The following is a 21,498-nucleotide window of genomic DNA, read 5'->3' on the forward strand; positions in this document are numbered from 1 at the left end:
TTACAGTTAGAATATTTACATCTACTTTATCTTTTATCATAACAAAGGGAAACAACTATAACTATCTGTCTATTCTTCAACTCCATCAAAGACTCTAGAAGGATACAATATTACCTAAGTAAATGAGAAGTAAGCAACTTAAAAAACTCTAGAAATCACAGAGATATCTCGCTGCCTGGACAGTCACCCAAAGTTCCTCTGTACCATTGGGGCATCCAACATCGGCCTACAGGCCCATAGTTTCCAGCAGACATTTCTATGAAGCAGGAAATTTCAAAGGCAGTTCAGTCACTATCTGCTGTGTCCTGCAGAATGTCTCGCAGACTCTTTCATGAAGCAGGAACCCCGAAGAACCATCTCACCTTTAGGCAAGTTCAGCATTCCTCTCTCTGCGGGTTCTTTATGTCCAGTTTATGCAACAGTCCAGGCAAGAGCAGTTTCTTGCCCAAATGGCTAAACAACTCCATAAGGAGCCTCTTCAATGCCCATCTTCTTCTTGAAGTAGATTGGTGCTGCCAGGAGCAGACGTGTCTCATTGTCATGAAAAGCCCTAAGTTATTAAAACATTAAATGTCATATTCTGTAGTCTTTGAAAGATATGAAGAATGCCTATTTTACTGAAATATATCTCTATATATCTAGAAAATCTAACTAACATGGCTACAAGCTTGACTATTATAGGTGATTATCTATTAACAACCTATATACATTACATTTTTACATGAACTACACAATCACAATACCTTAATCAATATCAGAAATACATATACATATAACAAGATTGACCTTAAATTTATATCAACAAAGCAAAACTTTTACCAATGTAAATTATCCATATCTATATCATATCCCCCTTTAAATGTAAAAGAACATTTATAAGCAATATTTGGGAATATGGGTGCAGTTTTTTCTCTCCAAACTGCTTCCTGCTGAATGGGGGCACTGTTATTTAGGTCTTTCATGGTATAACCTGTGAGCTAGATTCATCTCAGTCAGCAGTTGAGTGAAGTAATATTTTGAAGGTGTTCACAGCAACGTCTCAGGAGGGCATGGTTTATCATACCATATTGGAATAGAAGCAATCCACAGGGTCCCATCCTCTGTGAAGACAAAAGAAGAAACTCCTTTCCAAAGCATCATGTCCTTAGATCCAAATTTTAAAGTCAAGGTATTTTCAAAATATCTATGTTGGATTAGTTCAGCAACATTTATAAACAAATATCTTTTAGCAGCTGTTGCTCTTTCCTCAGCATTCAAACAATTCAAAGAGAGCATAATAGCATACAGTATCAATATTTTCTGTGTATTTTTCATCTTTGTGTGGCTTTATTTTAACCTCTATTTCATTTATTTTTACTTTTTGAGACAGGTTCTCTGTATATCTTTGTCCTGGAATAACTCTGTAGACCAGGCTGTCCTTGAACTCTCAGAGATCCGTCTGTCTCTGCCTCCCAGGCATTGGGATTAAAGGCATGTGCTACCACACCTTGAAGTCACAGAGGTCAATCTACCTCTGCCTCCCAAGTGTTGGGATTAAAGGTGTGTACTACCACACCCAACTACTCTCTTTCTTCCTTTCTCTTTTTACTTTAAGAACTGTAACTTTTAGCCTGCATATATTTTTAACACACTGTAAATCATTTAAAGGTTTTCTTTGTTGTTGAATCTCTCTTTACTGTGTCTCTCTCTCTTTTTCTGACCACATAAGCCTTTAAATTACTGAGCAATATGGGTAGAATTAAAGCCGTGGCTTTTCTGGCTAGATCCAGCCCATTCCTTAGCTTTCAGCCTCATGGAGGAGGTACCAGCTGTGGCCATTTTTATTGCTACAACTCTATGGCATTTCAAGATCCTTGCCAGCAAAAAAGCTTCAGCACTTCACTCACAGACCACACTCAAGTGCTTTGGGCTGCCTGACTGAAAGAGTCAGAGTTTGCCCTGTCAGGTCGACCCAGAAAGTGGGCATTCTAAAACAGCGCAAGCTTTTTTCCTGCTATGGCTGAAAACTGAAAAGCATGTGTTCAGCTTTTTATCAACACCATTTAAGTGTTTTGTGGCAGGACCTCTTAAAAGAGCTACAAGGTTTGCAGCTAAAGCGGAGTCAGGAAGCCTCTCTTAGATGAGAGTGCTTGCTTGCCTCTAGCAAGCAGAGCAGACCCGAGAGAGTGCTGCTACCAAGATACCATGCACAACGCTATCATTTTGTTCTAGAATTACTTCCCAAGCTGACTCAGGCTTTATGTGTAAGCAGTTGTCCACGTTGGGCACCATTCTGTAGTGAGGAGCTGCGGGCTGCATTCCTGCCACCCAGCTCCTGGCCACCTGGCTAGCTTATGCCCCGAAATAGCAACACACAAACTGTATTCATATAAACACTACTTGGCCCATTTCTATTAATGTGTGTAGCACCACGAGGTGCACTTACTGGGAAGATTCTAGCCTACGTCCATCCTGGGTCAGAGCTTCATTGGTGTCTTACCTCACTTCCTCTTCCTCCCAGCATTCTGTTCTGTTTACTCCACCCACCTAAGGGCTGGCCTATCAAATGGGCCAAGGCAGTTTCTTTATTAACCAATGACCTTCCTCCATCATAGCTGGGTGTCTACCTTATTTTTTGAGACAGTGCCTTTCACTGTACTTGGAGCTTGTTGATTCAGGAAGTCCTTCTACCTGACTCTGTTCCCTGACTACCTACCCTCTCCTCTACCCTGCCTAGTTCTGGGACCATAAATAGACTTTTGGCTTTTATGGAGGTTTCAGAGAGCCAAACTCAGGTCCTCGTGCTTGCATAGCAAGCACTTTACCTACTGAACCATCCCTCCAATGAGTATTGGCTCGTTGAGCCATCTTTGACACTGTATCATTGTTGCTCAACCTCATGCCTTGGAAGCTGGCTGTAGATTAGTGACTTGCCCCTCTCTGCAAGTGGCAGATCTTATGGATTCCTAAGGAGTCTCTGAAGGTGTGGCTCTGACTGCTTTTTCTGCTGGTGTGGCCTTGCTTCAATGAGCCCAAGTGTTTTGTGCTTTCATTGATGTGGAGATCTATAGGCTGGTGATCTCAGTCTGTGACTTTAAGTTTAATATATTGGCTTGTCCTAATTTGAACAGGTTCCTGGGAGCTTCTGACAATATAGAAAGATCATTAAATATCATGATGAATGAGTGGATGTATGGATGTGGGGATGGATGGATGGGTGGGTGGGTGGGTGGGTGGGTGGGTGGATGGGTGGGTGGGTGGATGGATGGATGGATAGATAGATAGATAGATAGATAGATAGATAGATAGATAGATAGATAGAAGAGTGGGTGGATGGAAAGATGGATAGATGGGTGGATAGAATGAATGGACAGGTGGATGGATGCATGGATGGGTGGATGAACATGTGTTTTATAGATATATTCACCCAAGTGTATACATGTAGAGGTCAGAGGTCAGCATCTGTTGGCTGTCTCCCTCAATCTCTACCTTATGTTTGAGACAGTGTCTCTTACTATACTTGGTGCTCTTGGATTCAGCAAGCCCTTTCTTTATCTACCTGTCTCTGTCCCTAACTACCTACCCCCCATCCTGCCTAGTGCTGGGACTACAGACACACTCTTGTCTCTTATGGAGATGCTGAAGATAAGCAAAGCAAGATAATAGAGAAAATAGAACATGCAAATGTGCATTTTCCTTAAAGGCTGGATGAACTTGACTTAGAACCCAGAGTGTAGCTGCAACACAAACCCGGAAGCATGGTGGATGCCCTTGGAAGAGAGTCATTCACAATCCAGGGACACTTCCAGAGGTGATGGGACTTGGAATAGAGAAGTAGAGTCTAATACAGGCCAGTTACTTTTTAGACGGTGTAATTGTCATACTAACCCCTACTGTTTAGACGGTGTATATTGTCTTAATAACCCCTACGGTTTAGACAGTGTACATTGTCTTACAAACCCCTTCAATTCCTTCTTTCAGAAACAACACAGAGAGCGTGGGGGGGGGTTGCTTAGTATTACAAAGCAAGTTATCAGCAGAGCTAGGAAACCCTGGCTGAGATGGGGTCAGGTAGAGTGGGTTTGCTTCATTCTCCCCTTTCTTTCCAGACCAATAATCTGAGTCTTTATCAAAGTTAGAGTCCATTCCCACAGAGAAGAGCCTGCCCCTTGAGGTCTGAACCCTGAAATGCCCTCTCCTACCTTGGATGCGGGAAGTTTCTTTCGTGCATGAGTGGCCCTTGTGGCCTTCATGTTTGCTTCCATGCATTATTTGAGCACAACCCATCATTGTGTTAGCATGCCCTTGAGTCGTGTGCTGTGGCTGTTCCAGGTTATTCCTCTGCCCTCTGCAGGGAATTGTGTCATTCTGACCTCTGCTGTGGAGGGGCATCTGAGTCAATGCCAAAAAGCCAAGTGAGGTGATTGGCCTTCTGAGAGCACCATGTGTGGAGACATGTAGGCACAATCCGTATTCCCCTTATCCTGACATGGCCCTGGATGGCAGTCTGTGATGGAGAGCACCTGCCCTGTCCTCTCTGCTGGTCAGATCGGGACCACTCTGATTGCACTGGAAGAGCACAGGGAACCCCTGGGTCCGGTTTTTCCAGTAGTAGGCGATGACTGTGGTGAGAATCATGCTAGCATTCTGATAACTGCCCATGCGGTGAGCTCCTCCACCTACAGAGGGAGTGGATCCATGATCTTCAGCTTGCACCACAGAAACAGAGGGACAGGAACCATGGTGACATATGTGAAGCAGACAGCAGATAGGCAGTTGGTTGAGGCAGACGGGCTGGTCCCAGGGTTACTGTTGCAGGGAGGAATGTTGGTGTCAGCAGCACAAATACCTATTGCTTTCACAGAGGTGTTTGTGCGTTTTACCTCTCCTTTGGGGCCGTCTCTGGCCTTCAGACGTTTTTGATAAACCCAGTTTTGGGTCTGCCTCTTGGCATGCCTGTGATGCTTCCTCTGTGTTCTGCTTTGTTTTTCTGAACCCCTCTTGCCCCTGCCAGCCGGTAGGATACCTCAGAGACCCGAGTTTACAGCAGGCTTAAGGGTATGGGTCAGCGACATGATAAGAACACCTCGCAGTTCTGAGTGTTCAACCCCAGAGTGTCCTGCCCATAAGCCTGCAGGCCTGGTGTCTCTCCCTACATGTCCCAAGGCCCTGATCTCTCTGCTGTCATGGGTGACCACTCACTATATGACCCTGAATCAGATGGATTTACAAGTTCTTTTTGGATGGTCCCTTTCCAGTCACAAAGTCCAACCTGATTATTGCCAGCTGGCAAAATGAAGGCCAAGCAAGGGCAAGTACAAACCTCAGATCCCCTAGCAAGACTGCGCATGGCATGGTGGAGTCGGGCCTGGCTCTCTCTCACCAGCCTGAGGTCTTTGCGCTTTCCCTGATATCTGAGGGTGCAGGTTACTAGGTGTGCTCCTCTAAAAGAGGTACGGTGACTGACCTGACCTTCTTGTGGGTGGGACCTTGCTGTCCCCAGCTGTCCTTCAGAATGCTCTCCTCTATATACTGACCCCCTCGGAGATGAGGCAGAGTGGAGACCAGAAGGTAGCAGCTGAGTCTGAGTCTGTGAGTCTCCCACCAGACATGCACTTTTGGGTCTTAAAGAGGGCGAAGTGGCGGGCACCCTCCCGTCCCAGCGGCTCAAGGCTGGCTTTCAAGCATGCCTGGCCACAGAAAGTGCTGCCTCAGGACTCTTGTTTCTTTCTATTTTTCCAGAAAAATAGAGAACACCAGAGATGTTCTTGCTCTCCACGACCCCAGAAGCCACATTTATCCTCAGAGAAGAGTCAGCATCGGGTTCCGGAATGGCCCGTGGGATGTGGCTGGCAGCCCTCCAGCCTTGCACTGAGGAAGGTGGAGTTTATGAGGTCTGGGACTCTTGTCCTGAGCAGTATCTCGTACCCTCACCCCTCCACCCCTTCCCCTCTCAGGTTTCTATGCAGCCCTTCTGTAAAACGTAGGGGCAGGCGGCATGGGGACTCAGGTGTGGGCACTGAAGGCTGCACCCTGGCGGCACCAACAGTGGTGTTCTCATCAAAGGCATTAACCTCCTCTTTCTCAAGGTTGCTGCTGCTCGCCTATTTATAGAACTGACCAAGTGGAGTCGACAGTGATGCTGATGCTCACTGCAGCGTTTCTCTTCCCTCGCTTTCCCTCCTGACTTTGCAGACAATGCTTTTCTGTGGATTCCTCTCCATGGAGAGTCCTGCAGGGAGCTGGGAAGAAGCTCTGCTGTCTGCGGGACACCTGCTGTGCACACAGACCCTGAGTCATGCCCACAGTTCCATTTGTCCCCATTTACACACACAGCCTTGAGAGGGCATGCCACCAGCCCAGTGCCTCTCAGTGGATGACTGCAACTTGACCCTTATCATCCCCTGGCTGCATGGTGGTGCCTATGGTGGCTGTGATTTCCTGTGGGGGTACTATTTATGATAGCACCCTGATAGCCTGTCAGTCATTTCTCAGGACCTATTGTGTGACAGCCCAAGCTTTGGCTCTCATCAGTCTACAAGTGTTGTGGGGACATGTTTTATATCAGAAACAATGTCTTACCTCATCAAATGCAGGTGTCATGAAGTCCTACTGTGTGCTGAGTGATGTCAGCAGACTACAGCTGTCATCGATGCCTATAATACTACCTGATGATGCCTTGTCCCTCAGCAAGGACAGACAACATGAGGACCTGTTGTGTGAGTGAGCGTGCCTTGTCTTTGCGAGGCAATAGCCATCTTGAGGATCCGAAGTATACAGGAGCTGTTTTGTCTCCCCAGACACAGCTTGTTACTTAACAACCCAAGTGTTGTGAGACCCTACTGTGCACTTGGCAACACTTCATCTTTCTAAGCATAAGTATCATAAGAGCCTACTGTGTACAGGGTGGTAATTTGTCCCTTGACAGGCCTGGTACACAGTAGGTTCTTGGTCGGGCTTAATTTCACCATGTGCCCAGGATGGGACGGAGGACTCCTGCTGGTTGGAACAGCATCGGGCAGGGAAGCATTGTCCTTTTGGAACAGAGAGCAGCAGGCAGGGAAGAGGACATAGGAAGGTGAGGACAGAAGGTGCAGGTGCCTCTGCTCCTTCTGATCTTGCCCGTACCCCAACAGTCACTCTCTGTTTTGCTGGTGCAGAAACACACCTGGTAGATCCGAGGCCCGTCTTTCCTGTGTCTTCAGCTTCACAAAGGTTTGATTTTCCCCACTCTTCCGTCAGGGGAGCCACAGGGAATACTCAAGAACACTGTAAATCTTTCCCTGCTCCTTATCTCAAGACTCCTTTCTAAAAGGAGTTTTGGAGAGCTGCCCTGCTCATTGCTCTTCCACCCTGCCTGGCTTTGCCTGTGGACGGCAGAGCTAGGCCCCGCCCCCTGGGAAAGCCAGAGCCCCATGCTGTCTGAAAGAAACCTCACCCCTTGCCCAGAGGAGCAGATTGGCTAACAGTTTAGGTGTTGTATTCTTGTTTTCTCATATCGAAAGCAGTGTGCTTTCGTTATAGCACGGCCACAGGCAATCCCATCCGCAGGGAGCTGCTGGGCTTGATGATCTCAATGCTTTGTTTTCTTGCATGATTTTTCTCCTGACATCCTGAGATTGTGCTAGAAGCCATGATTTGTAGCCTGTCAACCCCACTTCACATTAGAGTTTGTCATGTCCGTGGCACTGCAAAGCCTCTGTCAGTGTGCTCTTCCAGCGGCATACAAGTTTAGTACCTAGAGAAACTTTCACTGAGTCAGACCAGCCCCAACTGTGGTGTATTGTCAGCTGGGGCCGTCCTAGGAGAATATCACACAGTGGGAGGCTTGCATCTTAGGAACTGATCTGCTGGCATTTCCTGAGGCTGAAGCCTGAGACAGATGCAGGTGTGATCAGGTGACCTTCCTGGCTTGCAAAGGACCAGGAGAGGAAGCAAGCAAGCAAGCTCTGGTGCGTGTGCCCACCCTTCGTGTAGAGCTGCTAATCTGGTCATGAAAACCCCATCCTCATGGCCTCGTCCCCTAAGGCCCCACCCTCTCATATTCACTAAAACAGGGCTCCAGTGTCTAAATTTGGGGTAGCTATAAACTGGGACCCCTAAGATGAGGTGTGCTTGCTGTTAATCCAATACCAAGTGACTGTCCCCCAGAATCCGTGCCTCCGTCCCCATTACAGGTGCATTGTGGAACAGCAGTGTGACTGACCTCAGCTTCTGCCCCAGGGTGTAGACTTTGGCTTACTCCTTACTTCTTGTGTTTCTCCATCCTTGTACTGGAAAACTGCACAGCAAAGATGGTGCTTATACTTGAAGTTAGTAACTTGGTGAAAGGAACCCCTTGCTGTGTGTATAGGCCGAGAGTTCCTGCCCTCCGCTCCACCCGTCATTGTAAGATTTTAGTTTGTAGGAGGAAATGAAGGACAAGAGTTTAGACACCTCCACAGCTAGAACCGCTTTGTTTTACATAGGAGGCAATGTCTCAAGATCTGCCTGCATCGTGATCAGGGTGCACAGTTCACCAGTAATGGCCAGAGTTCACCACAGCACAGATTGAACACTTCAAGCTGAGATTTTGTAGTTGAGGAATAGGGATGGGGGTGGAGAAGTTTCATTAGGGGAAGAGAGGGGAAGTCAGCCTTTTTCCTTAAACAAGCTGTTATTGAAACTGCAGAACCTGTTGTCTCATTTATAACCACCTGGCGTCTGCAGTAGGGGCAGCTGCTTCATCTCCAAATGACTGATTTCCGGCAACTCTGAGCTCAATGCTTAGCTTTGACTTTTTTTGGGGGGGATGGGGGTCCTTTGCCCTTGATAGGATTCCCAGAGACGGTGCATGCAGGCACGGGTTGGAAGGCCTGCCACACAGCCCTTTGTAAGGGTTAAACTGCTGTTGTTGATGTTTCTGTTTTTGACTCTTGTATCTAGTATTTTATTGGGGTTCCGAGACCACTGTCAGGCAGGTCAGTGTTTAGCTAGAATGTTTCACAAAGTGTCACACGTGTTCAGCATATTTACCTGTCCCTTAAAATCTGTAGCAACTCGGCACCAGAGTGCATTTATGCCCGAGACCCAGTGAGACGGCTCAGTGGAAGCAGGAGCTTGCCTCCACACCTGGTGACCTGAATTTCATCCCTAGGACCCACACAGTGGATGCAGAAAACTAACTCCCACAAGTCGTTCTCTGACCTCTATGCATGTGCCACGTATGAGCATGTATACACATAAACACAAATAAATAAATGTAATAAAAGCTTTAAGTGGTATAGCAAAAGACTGAGTCTTCTCCAGAGGATTATACCCAATGCAGCGTACGTGCCATGCAAGCAGCTGCTGCCATGTGCTGTTTAGGGGATGCTAACAGGAAACAGTCTGTGGATGTTCAGGACAGATGCAGACTTGAAAAATACAATCCTCAGATGTGTGTGCACATATGCATGCATATGGAAGCGCAAATTTGGCGTTTGATGTCTTCCTCGGTGACCCTCCCCTTATTTATTGAGACAGGGTCTCCCAGTTCTTCTCAGAGTTCGTGAGTTAACTAGTTTAGCTAGCCAGCTTGCCCTGGGGATCCTGTCCCTGCTTCCCAACTGCTGGGATTACAAGAGGTTGCCATGTCAGTCCGACTTTGGAGTCCTTGGGGTCTAATGTCCCATATGTATGGCAAATGCTTGTAACCACTCAGCAACCCATCCCCACCCAGGTCCCTGGATGTATTCAAAACAAAACAAAACAAAAACATTTTTGTTCTGTGGCTGGATCTGTGGGTGTCAAACTATGGGTACAGAGGGCCTATGGGGGCTGTCCTTGAACTGGGCTCAGATTTAGATAGGAGTGACAGCAGTGAGGTTCAGAGGAGGCCCAAGCTTCTAGGAGCCCTCAACGCATCGCCTAGCCCACACATCATCCTCCTAGGGTCAAACTGATATGTGTGTGATACTATCTGGCTTATTGGGGACCAGTCACACAGGCATTCTATGGTACCCACGTTCCAGACTGCAGAAGACAGGCAGGTGCTCTTCATAGCCAGGCTGTGCACAAGCATTGTCAAAGAGGGAGTCCCTGCATGAGCTACACTCCAAAGCCAAGGTCTCCAACACCAGCCCAGGGCCAGCTCTGCATTCAGGCCGTGTAAGGATAGGGGCCTCGGGTCTGCTCAGTTCACTCTCCTCTGCACAGGTATCTTGAGAGATGACTTTGTGTTTAGACCACTTGAAATAGGATGGGACCAATGCTCCATTTTCACATGCGGTGGTGTGGGGAATGGGACTAAGACCTGATGATAGGAGGTGAAGTAATGGCAGAGTGGGGGTGCCCCCTCCTTCTAACTGTGTCTCCCTCTCTTCAGGCTCTCAAGGGCTCCAAGAAGCTGGTGCTGTCTGTGTACTCAGCCGGGCGTATCCCTGGGGGCTATGTCACCAACCACATCTACACCTGGGTGGACCCACAGGGCCGCAGCACATCCCCTCCCGCCAGCCTGCCCCAGCCACATGGCAGCGCCCTGAGACAACATGAAAATGACCGAAGGAGTGCCCTACACCTCCTGCAGGATGGAGATGAGAAAAGGGTGAGATCCGTCTGAACGGGTAAAGATGGTGGGACTTGGGGAGGCCTTGGGTTTCCAAGCTCTTTGTATACCCAGGGGTCCCCTCAAAGGAAGAAGGAAGGACCCAGGCTCTCTTACTTCTTTTGTATTCCTCAAGTTTGCTCTTCTGCTTGTGACCTATAAGATGTATATTGCCTTGTAGGATAAGCTGCCGCCACCAAGTGGTACAAATACTCTGGCTTGTTGTGACTCTTCTCCCACAGCAGAGTGGAAGGGACCTTCTGGTCTGGTATAGAGCTCTGCACTAGGACTTGATTCCCACCCTCCACCAGCTCCTAGGGTGTGCTCCCGTCTGGTAGTTGAATCTGGGCCATAATAAGCCCCTGATTTCGCACCCAGGACAGGGGCAGAGAACAAGCTTGGGGCATGCCTTTACATGTGAACTTTACGTACATTGTACTCTTCATGGGTCCAGATTCAAGCTTGGACTGTGCACAATCTCCATCATGGTCCTGGGAGTGCCTTGGGCTGTAAACAGACAAAACCAACTGACTCTAGTACATTTGAGAATGTACTAGCAAGGTGTGAGTAATCTCAGAACTGGACCTGAGAAACTCAGGGTGTATCTGCAAAAGGATCCCCACCACAGTGGCCCATATCCTTCCCATCCAGTCTTCTGTTTCAGGGAGGGAACTTCTTTTTGACTGGCAGGATGTATTGAACCTTGGTTGACAGGACCACTAGCCCTCTAGCTGGTGGAGAAAGGGGTTCTGTAGTACAAAGGAGGTCAGGCAGTAAATGTCCCTATAGAACCGTCTTCCTCCTCCTTCAGAGAGTGAGCTATTTCATACAAGAAAGAATGGGGGAAATGATTGAAATCCCCCCCAAAGTCTTAACCCATCTGGGTGTGTTCACATGGCTCTGTTTGCATTGTGGGTGCTTCTGGGATCAAGAATACCTGTTACTGTTATCCTGCCAGAGTCTTTTCTGTTTTACAGACAGGAGACCACATAACTTGGGGTCTGGGGCCAAGCTCCTTCCTCCACAGACTCTTCCTCAGCTCTCTTTTTCCTGTCGATAAGATCATAACATTTACTTAATGTGGTTTGTATTCATTGCACAAACATTAATATGAAGGACGCAGGGAGATTTCAGTGCCTTGTTGGGAGGTGATGGTGTGTGGGAGCCCAGCTGCTGTGCACAGGACAGCAGCCAGAAAACAGGCCTTCATGCCTCCCTACCAGGGACACCTGCCTTAGGCCACCACTAGGAGATTTATCAGCCCTGGGCAATGGTCAAGCCAGCTTTGCAGATCAGGTGGAGAGTCCACCTTGTTGTTTTCTGATGCTGCTGTCCTGGGTAGACCCTGAGTGCAGAGCTAAAATTGCTATGATTTTGGCTGGTCCTGAGCTCATGCGGCTTGAGCGTTGTACAGCGTACCTTCCCGAGTCCTTGAAACCACCTGCAGGGTGTGTAGTGCCAGAATCTGAGCCAGAGGGTGAAGGTAGAAGGGTAAGATCCCAGGAAGCAAAATATAGAAAGCTGTGCCTTGGCCCCCTTGCTGCTGTGGCAATAAAGGCACCGCTGACTGGGCAGTTTATAAGGACACGAGATTGTTTCGGCTGGTGGCGGAAAGGCTGGACTCCTGCACCTAATGAGGCCGTGGTGCTGGACACTGCGTGGTGGCACAAGTCGCCCAGGTTTTCTATACGCTGCAATATAAAGGACACATTTATTTATTCTATGGACAGGGTAAAGGCCCATGAAGGAAAATGAAGTTCCCAGAGAGGCTAGGAAGTAACAGGAGGGGTGGACCTCTCTTAGAAGTTGACAAAGGAGCCACCAAGTACCATTTTGGAGCATGAAAGTGCCAGGAAGTCAGGACAGCATGTGCAAAGTCCCCAAAGTAGGACTGAGCCCAGTATCTTTGAGATATTGAGTAGACAGGAGGATGGAGGTGGGGACATTAGATAAAGTCCCGTATCCCCCACCATGGGCATTGTGGGGCAGCTTATAGAATATGGAAGCTGCCTCTGAGAGGCAGGGAGAACGCAGACACCACAGGAGGCAGGATCTACCACCATGACAATCAGACGTCCTTCACAGGTGGCCCAGTGCGTGTATCCTGGGGTTAAAGTGTGTGCAGTGTAGCAGGAACGGTTCAAACGGTACTTCTGCTGCTTCTGAACTGTGTGGCCTTGGGCATAACCTGTGTGGGCCTGGGACTCCTCCTCTGTGACATCCCTGGGGAAACCGATGACAGTGGGGTTCTGGTTTGAACCCTGATCTGTCCTCAGTCCTCAGTGCCTGGAACAGCATGGGTGTTCATGGCAGAAATTATTTGAGTGCCAGCGACATGACTTTGCCTAGAAGCAGCATGGAAGCTCAGCCTTTGTTCCATAGCTAATCTGAATCTGGTTGGAGTAGCCTCCAGAGAAGAGCTGTTGGCATCTTTGGTGGCCTTTAAAAAGCGGCCCTCATGGTAACCCCTACCCTCTAGGAATGGAAAATACTTCCTGAACCCTGCCAGTCTGATGCCACTCCTAAATAGGGACATGCAGCCAAAGCCAACAGGTCTCTAGGCCTCTACCTTTGGGGTCTGTGACAGTTGTCATCTTGACAGGATCTCCAGTCAAGCTTCCAGGCGTGTCTGTGAGAGACTGTCTGGATTACTCTAATTGAGTTTGGAACTCTCACCTTGAATGTGAGAGATACCATTCCATGGACTGGGGGCCCAGACTACACAAAAAACAAAAAAAACAAAAAGACACTGGGCTCCGATTCCTCTCTCTCATGTGAGCGGCGATTCCGTCTCTCTCCTGCTGTTGTGTCTTCCCACCATGATGAGCCCCAAACAAACTCTGCCTTCTTTAGGTTGCTTTACCAGAGATTTTGTCCCAGCAACAATCAAAGCAGCTAACCCTGGGAACGTGGGTGGAGGCCATTTTTGCTCTTATTCTGGCGCTCTCCCTAGACTCACATTGTCTTGAGAATCTGAGAAATCATAGAGGAACAAGAGTGCACTTCATGTTTGCTGAGCTTTTCCAACTGATCGCCACCATGGCTGGATCCCAAGTGCACAGTAGCTTCTCTGAGTGCATCTCCCTTTCTGTGCACCCACACACCTTCCATGTTAAACAGTGAAGTCATGTAACAGCACCCACCCCAACTCCCATGACCAGCATTCTGTTTTCTGTCTCTAAACTCTGAACCTTGGAGGACTGAAGTTGTGTTTGTCCTTCTGTGACTGCCAGGTGTCTCTGTGTATGGTGTCGTCATGATGTGCCCATGTTTGTGGCATGTGCCAGAATTTCCTTTCTTCCCAAAATGGAGTGCTGGCCCACTGTGACTGACCTGTGTCATTTAGGGCCATTGTTACATGGCCTTCATGGCTCATAAGCCACAGGTATGTGCCCTCCCTATTCCAGAGGTCAGACATTCCAGCCAAGACGTGTGTCTGTGAAGATCTGGCTCCTGGTTTGAATGTCACCTTGCTGTGCCCTAGGGCAGAGGAGTAGGCATGGATTCAAAGCTTCTTTCATGGACATATAATCCTAATGCTAAAGGCTGTCTCCATGGCACCCACTCTCAAAGCCTCACCTCCAGATACTGTCGCATGGGGACTAATTTCAGCGAGGATTTGAGGACACAGACCTTCAGTGTGGGATGTAAGAGAAGCTGCCCCTTGCTTTTCTGTCGGTGGGCGTCTGGGATGGGTCCTTCTTCTGTGAGCACCGCCACTGTGATCACGGCATACACACACATCTCTGGTCCTTCCACTGTGATCACGGCATATACACACATCTCTGAGTGTCCACTCTCAGATCTTTGGGCACTGCTGGATTGTGTGGTTTTACTGGGTCTAAATTTTGTGTTTTCTTTTAGACAGTGTCTCTTGTAATTCAGACTGATCTTCAAGTTACTGTGTAGCCAAGGATGGCCTTGAACCCCCACTCTCCTACTGTTACGTGTTTTATTTATTTATATGAATATTTGTGTATGTACCACGTGCATGCCTGATGTCTGTGGAGGTCAGAAAAAAGTACCAGATTCCCTAGAATTGGAGTTATGGATGATTGTGAGCTACCAAACCCAGGTTTTCTGCAAGTGAGCAAGGGCTCTCAATTGCTGAGTCGCCTCCAGCCCCTCTGCCTTTACCCTTTAAATGCTGGGATTATAGGTGTGCACCACTTCATGTGGCATCTTGGGTTTTGATGTTTTTAGAATGTTCTATTGGCATATATTAACTCTACATGATAATGGGTTTCTCTATGACATTTTCAAACATACATGTACATGATGCATTTTGATTATATTTACCTCCTTTGCCCTCCCACTTGCTAGCCCCAGCCTTGCGTGCCTGTGGAGGCCATAGGTTTACATCAGGATGGCTACCTCAGTCAGTGCCGCTCAACTGCATCTGGAGCTCGCCGTTCCAGCTCAGTGTTAGGCTCACTGGCCAGCGAGCTCCCTGCAGAGTTGCAGGCACACACCACCATACCCAAATTTTTACATGGGTGCTGGCTATCCACACTCAGGACCTCACGCTTGCACAGCAAAGGCCTTGGCAACCAAGCCATCTCCCCAGCCCCTGGTTTTGGTTATAAGGATGGGGGTCTCCTGTAGCCCAGGCCGGCTGTGGCTTTTCTCCTTCTCCCACTGGGATTGCAGCTGTGAGACACATACCTGCCTCCGTTTCTGTTTCCTTCTGAAAGGAACTGTTGTACCATCTTCTACAGCAGCTGTGCTGTTTTATCCTACCCACAGCACACAAGGACCCGGTGTCTCTTCTGTGCCTGTGAGCAGTCAGTCACCCTAGCACGGGGCGGCCTTTCCCTCATCTGTCTTCACCGTGGGCCTTTATGTGACACCTTAGCAGCGTGATGACAGTGCTGGAGGTCACAACGGGGGCACAGCGAGTGTAAGCAAGGCCAGCCTGTCCCTTTCCAAGCTTTCCATTCCAGTCGTCCCCACTCCAGCACCCAGTGTGAGGTGGACCCTGGGTGCAGAGAAGGACTTGTCCTGACACGTTGCCTGAGGTGGGTAAAAGAACAAGGCAGGGTGCTCTCCTCTCCTGCTACAGGGATTGAGGCAGGATTCAGAAGAGAGAGTATGGTGCTGGCCTAGGGAGGGAGCTTTGGGCAGAGGAACAGGTGATGGAAGCATAGGCGTCTGAAGGAAGAAGACAGGCCCTGAGCAGTGTTGTTTGGTTGTCAGCCACGTACTGAGGTGCAGGCTGGGAGTGCTGGTGCGTGAGGGGCCTTTGTGCAGAACACAGACATGGCGAGATGAGAAGAATGGATTCCACATTTGCAGAGACCCTTGGCAAGATCCTGGGAGTGAAAAGGATCACACTCTTTTAAAGGAAGGGAAGAAGCCGGCTGAGGACAAGCAGAAGAGTCCTGCAGCTAGTGAGGATGTGGCTGGCTGTAGCCAAGGTGAACTGGAAGCAAACTTGTAGGAAGGACCCTGTCTGCAGAGTTAGCTCACTGCGTTCTCCCCATGTCTGTAAGCAGGGTGAGAGGATGTAGCCCTGACCTGGGTGGGGGTTCACTGGACAGGAAGAAGAAGGAGCAGGGGTGCAGCTGGGTGGGAGGGAGGGTGAGTGTTGCTAGGCCTCTTAGAAGGAGGCTTACAGAGCCTTCCCTGGGGAGCGGACTGAGCTGAGGACTCTGTTCCTGTGTTCTGGCTCATTTATAGCCGTCCCAGAGACAGGTTCTGCAAGATCTCTCTCACTGCTGGTGCACACATGTCATAATGCTGTCCCCATCTTTATCTGAGAGCGCTCGTTGTGCTGATGAATACCAGCCTGATGGCTGGGTGCTTACCCAGCTACAGCTTCAGGATTTCACCGGGGTGCTGTGGCATCATTTGGCTCAAAGGCCAGAGCTACACAGTTCTTGCAGACGGTGTTGTTAGTATTGCTGAGTGGCTGAGGCATGAGGGCCAGAGTGCATCGCCCAGGACACACTGCTGGTGACTAACTGAGGCAGGCCTCACTTCCGCTTTCAGCTTGTCTCTGACTCTGACCTCGGAGCTGGCCTCGGTCCCTCTGGGATGAGCAGTTACAGCTGCTGCAGCTCTGGCTCTTCACAGACATAGAAGCAGGCCCAGCCAGCCTGGTCCCAAAGGAGCAGCAGCTTCAAGTTCAGCAGCACCGGGTTGAAGCTTGCTTCTAGAACTTTCCATCACTGACTTGGAACAAGCCATTTAAACCTGACTGCACCTCCTACGTGCCCTTGTGCATGGCTTGGGGACCTTCCCACCAGCCTGCATCAGTAATAGCCATGCACATAAGCTCAGTGCACAGCACCAGCAGTCAGAGGCCCAGGACAGACGTCCAGAATACTGATCAAATACCTCTGATGGGCCCCGGGTACTGTGAAGAGCAAAGATGGCCACCATCCAGGAGGGTGACCCGCCAGTGTGTGGGCCCGCAGCAGAGGTATTGGAGCAGGTGGTGTATGGCATATTATATGGGGGTTGTTTAGCCCAAAGAGGGCTTGGCACACAACGGGGTGGCTTTGGGGGCAGAAGGCCCCTTAAGAGGTAATAGGTGTGTGTTGCCATCCTGTGGGTAGAAGTCTCCCATGGGGTCTTGTGAAGTTAAAGAGGATGGAGGCAAAAACCATTCACCATCTGCAGAGCCTAAAGACTGGTCTTTAAGGAGGCGAGCTCAGAGCAGCAGAGGGAGGAGAAGCTGCCAGGGTAGAGGGGGGTGGAGGATCTGAAGGGTGGAATGTGTTAGGGATGCTTTGGGCTGCAGATAACAGACACTCCGGGGCGCAGAATTGTGCTATTTCTCCACTGAGCATGACCAGGTAGCCGGCTAGGCAGCTTAGCCTGGAGGTGAGCATTCCCTTCCTCTTGCTGTTGGTTTTTACCTCAGGCTTGTTGCTTCACGACTGCAAACCTGTACCCATAGTAGTTCCTACACAGCTGTGTCCTGAGAACGCTCTCTCTGTCTCTTCTTCTCTGTTTTTGGAGTGGATGATTTTTCTGAGACTCGCCATCAGATAACCATCATCCTGCCTCTTATCTAGAACTGACTCAGGACCACCTAGGTACCCTGACAGGGGAAGTGAAGAGCTTCAGAGCTGCCAGAGGGAAGGGTGCTGACTTCTGGGAACTCCCCTTGTTCTCTGATAGACTTGGGACTCCACACAGGATGTGATGGGATGGCCTCTGGCTAGGCCGCCAGCACATGCCCCAGGCAGTTGGCAGGATTCCCATTCTGCCTGTGGAAAGCAGGAAGATAGAGAAGTGATAAGGCTTGCCCCTATCTGACCTGCAGTGGAAGGGTGAGCCCTCTGAACCAACTCAGGACTGTGTGGATCGTGGCCCCATTTTGCGACCCAGTGAGGTCTGAGCCTCAGTTTCCTTCTCCAGAAACAGGAGTGATGCTAATGGAGGGACTGTATAGCAACCTGAGCATCATCTTCACGGCGACAGGGGACAAGTCCAGTGACTCCCCCAATGATTTGTTCCTGTTCTAGTAAATACATCACAGCAATGGTATTCTTTCTGCTTGGCATGGGGATACATGAGTTCTGTTCATGTCAAACACTGGTTGGATTTCCACTGCATGATGGCAGATGGCCCTGGGGTTGATAGAATTTTATTTTATTTCTATGATTAAAATTGAGTTCTATTCTGATGTAAAGGATTTGTTAGGGGTGTCAAGGGGATGAGGGTGTCCTATTTCATCTGGGGGGGGAGCTGCCTCAGGTGTCTGTTGCTGTCCTCGCGTCTCACCGGCACTTCCATTTCCTGTCTGTGGAATCCTCAATCCTTGTGTCTTGGAGCTGGAAGGGCTTGCCTGGTGGGACTAGGTCTGTATCCAGGTGCCCAGGGAGTACGGTAGGGCCTTTGCTGTGCTTGTGTCGTGAGGGCACAGCTGGACTGGTTTTGTCCTGCCAGAACATAGTCTTGAGGCTGAAGTTACCTGCTGACCACAGCTGGCCTCGCCCTTACCACTGTCTGAAGCTCACCTTGGTATCATCCCATCTCATGGGGGTCTCCAGAAACTGACCTGGCTTTTCTCCATCCATTCTAAACAGTAGCCTGAGCCTGTCACCTCCTCTGGCCTCTTGTTTGTCCCATGTTGTCACAGGCTAACCGAGCGTTCTGCTGTCCCTACCACACTCCAGCCATGCAGAGTCCTCGTGTGACTCAGTGTCTAGGCTGTGCCCTGGAATGCTCACTTTCCTCCCTGAAGTTCGCAAGGCTCTCGGGTGTGTTTCCCAGGGCTTTGCTCCTAAGTTTCCATACCAGAAAGTCCAGGGTCTGTGGAAGGAGGATTGCTGCTGAGAAGATCCCGGGATAATAGAATACTGCCTTGTGCAGCAGACGGACTTTGCAGAGTTGACTCAGTGAAGGATCTTGAAATAAGAAATTGTCCTGAGTCTTCTGGGCAACCCAGTGTCACCAGTGTCCTCAGAGGAGGGCTAGGAGGGAGTGGGCCAGAGGAAAGGCAATGCTGTGCTGGCAGTAGGGACCCCATGGGAAGGTTCTAATCCCTAAGTGGGAGACGCCACTAGGTGCTGGCACAGCCCTGGAGTCTCCTACCCAGTCCACACTACTCACGTCAGCACTGTTGGCTCCACGGTGGCGCGGTGCCTGGACACCAGTGCTGATGAGAGGACACAAGCCTGGCAAGGGAGGGGTGCTGCATGGCTGTCACAGCGGAGGCTTCACCAGTCCCAAAGTGAGAGCAGCTCCGAGGGGGGCTTTGGGTAGGACAGTGATGGGCACCCCAGCCCTTGTCTCAGGGGATCTCCTGTACCTTCCCAGAAGGCTCATATAACCCACACTCCCTTTTCCGTTTTCTTATTACCCTGTGCTGTCAGGAGCATGTCCAGGGACAGACCCTGCCACGCCCTTCTCTGGCTATGCCTGGCTTAGACCTTGTGCAGACACAGGCACATGTCCGGATGAAAGGGCAGTGCCTGTTCCTATCCACCAGTCTGTCTAGGACATGAGGCAGCCAACAGTCATCTCCTCCCAAGAGTTGCTCCTCCTTCTAGAAGCTTAGCCTTCTGATGCCTTGCTGCAGATAGCAGCAGCCAGTGCTGTCTGAGTGTTTTCTGTTCCCGTACAGCTCTCAGTGCGGCTCAGTGCGGCTCTATCCATCCCCCTTCTAGGCAAAGAAACAGGCACAGGGATGATGCTCATTCAGGGCCACACACCTACCGAACATTATCAGCTTCAATAGTCTGGCTCTGGAGCCAGCACCTGTCACCTTCCACATACACAAGCCTGTGTATGACCAGGGACCTAGGTTAACTCAAATCCATACACGCCTCCGATAGCAGAGTGCTGGGGCAGACCCTCAAGACTGGGAGTCTGCAGATCCACAGGTTCTGGAGAGGATGTCTGTTTTCCTGATCCTCCGTGACTCATGGCCCCGTGCATCCCTTCCTACCTTGAGGAAGGCTATCCTGAGTGACCACAACACTCACAGGGTCATAGCTGGGCCCTTCCCCAACCCGCTGTGCTGCTCAGGGGTAAAGGAACAGAGCAGGGGAGAGAGCTAAGTTGAGTGGGCAGACCTCCACCCAGCCTGGCCAGATTCACTTGCCTGATGTCGGAGGGGTTTTCCTGCAGAGCTTTACCACATGAGAGCAGAACCAGCTAGTAGTGGGTCACATTTATTGGACATGTCCTGTGATACTTTCTCAAGCTTCATGTGGCACCGTGCTCGGGTCTTTGTAAAGCAGGCAGATGCCAGCTTTGTCCTCATGTTCAGATAATGGGGCCGAGTCCCCGTGACGTTAAGTGACTTCCTTGTCCTTTCTTCTTTGGCACCTCTGCCTAAGTGGGTGCTGGATTAAATGAGGCACTGGAGTGAAGGCAAAGGCTCTTCCTGGTGGTTGGGGACAGAACACACTGTAACTGTTAGCCGAGTTACCTTGGAGGATAAGACAGCTCATTGTTGGGGCTGGAGAGATAGTTCAGTGGTTAAGAGCACTGGCCGCTCTTTCAGAGAACTCGGTTCAATTCCCAGGACACATATGGCTGCACTCTATGTCTGTAACTCCAGTTCCAGGGGACTTGACACCCTCACACAGATACACATGTAGGCAAAACACCAATGCACATAAAATAAAAATAAATCATTAAAAAAGAAAAAGACAGCTAGTAATGACCTTTGCCCTCCATGCTGCCTGAAGGTCATGTCCTCTGCTTTCTACCACAGGTGTTTAGTGCTGTCCTTTCTTGGGTCCCTTACATTTTCAGGAGTCTTCCTTGATGGGGGCTATTTTATCTCTCTGGGCTAGGTTTGAACTATCTTAGCCCCTCCTCTTTTCCCCATAAATCCTTGCATGCCTAAGGTTCCCCTGTCTCCTGCCCTAAGAGTCCCTGTGGCTCAACTCCGAAGCTTGTGTTCCCACCTCTAGCACTGACAGCCCTACCCAAGTGTCCACCCTCCCAGCTCCTCAGAGACACCACTTTCTCCAAAAGGCCCCCAACTCTCTGGTTCCCGGTCTCGGCCTGTGGTCTCTGTGGCCATGCGGCTCACGACTCCCTCCTTCTGCTCTAGTCCTGCTGACCCATTCCATCTCACTGTGGTCCCCTCCTGAGCAGGGTAATGTCCAGGCATCTCCACAGCCCACATCGGCGTGGGGACGTCCTGGGTTGCTGTGTCCAGGCGTCTCCACAGCCCACATCTGCGTGGGGACGTCCTGGGTTGCAGTGTCTAGGCGTCTCCACAGCCCACATCGGCGTGGGGACGTCCTGGGTTGCTGTGTCCAGGCGTCTCCACAGCCCACATTGGCGTGGGGACGTCCTGAGTTGCTGTGCCCAAGTGTGCAGAATGGGGTGGAATACAGCAGTGTGGCCTAGCAGAACAGGGGTGTTAGAGACCCCTGAAAGGTGGGAAGCTCCCTAGGGAGTCCCTCTGGGTTAAAGTGGGTTCAAATGGCAGTGAGCCAAGCTGAAACCAAGCCCTAGTAAGTATGTGGGCTGAGCCCAGG

At 49.9% G+C, this 21,498-nt stretch overlaps 1 protein-coding gene across 5 annotated transcripts in view; it reads left to right on the forward strand.

The window, feature by feature from the left end:
• The window catches only part of Whrn (whirlin), an 87,777-nt gene that overhangs the window by 18,727 nt on the left and 47,552 nt on the right, over nt 1–21,498 (forward strand). For all 5 annotated transcript variants that reach the window (XM_057783953.1, XM_057783955.1, XM_057783956.1 and 2 more), the window contains exon 2: nt 10,325–10,543. In XM_057783953.1, the coding sequence (XP_057639936.1) occupies nt 10,325–10,543 (219 nt within the window). The remainder of the gene's footprint in view (nt 1–10,324; nt 10,544–21,498) is intronic.

This window comes from Chionomys nivalis, chromosome 11, assembly GCF_950005125.1.
Source record: "Chionomys nivalis chromosome 11, mChiNiv1.1, whole genome shotgun sequence".
NCBI lineage: Eukaryota > Metazoa > Chordata > Mammalia > Rodentia > Cricetidae > Chionomys > Chionomys nivalis.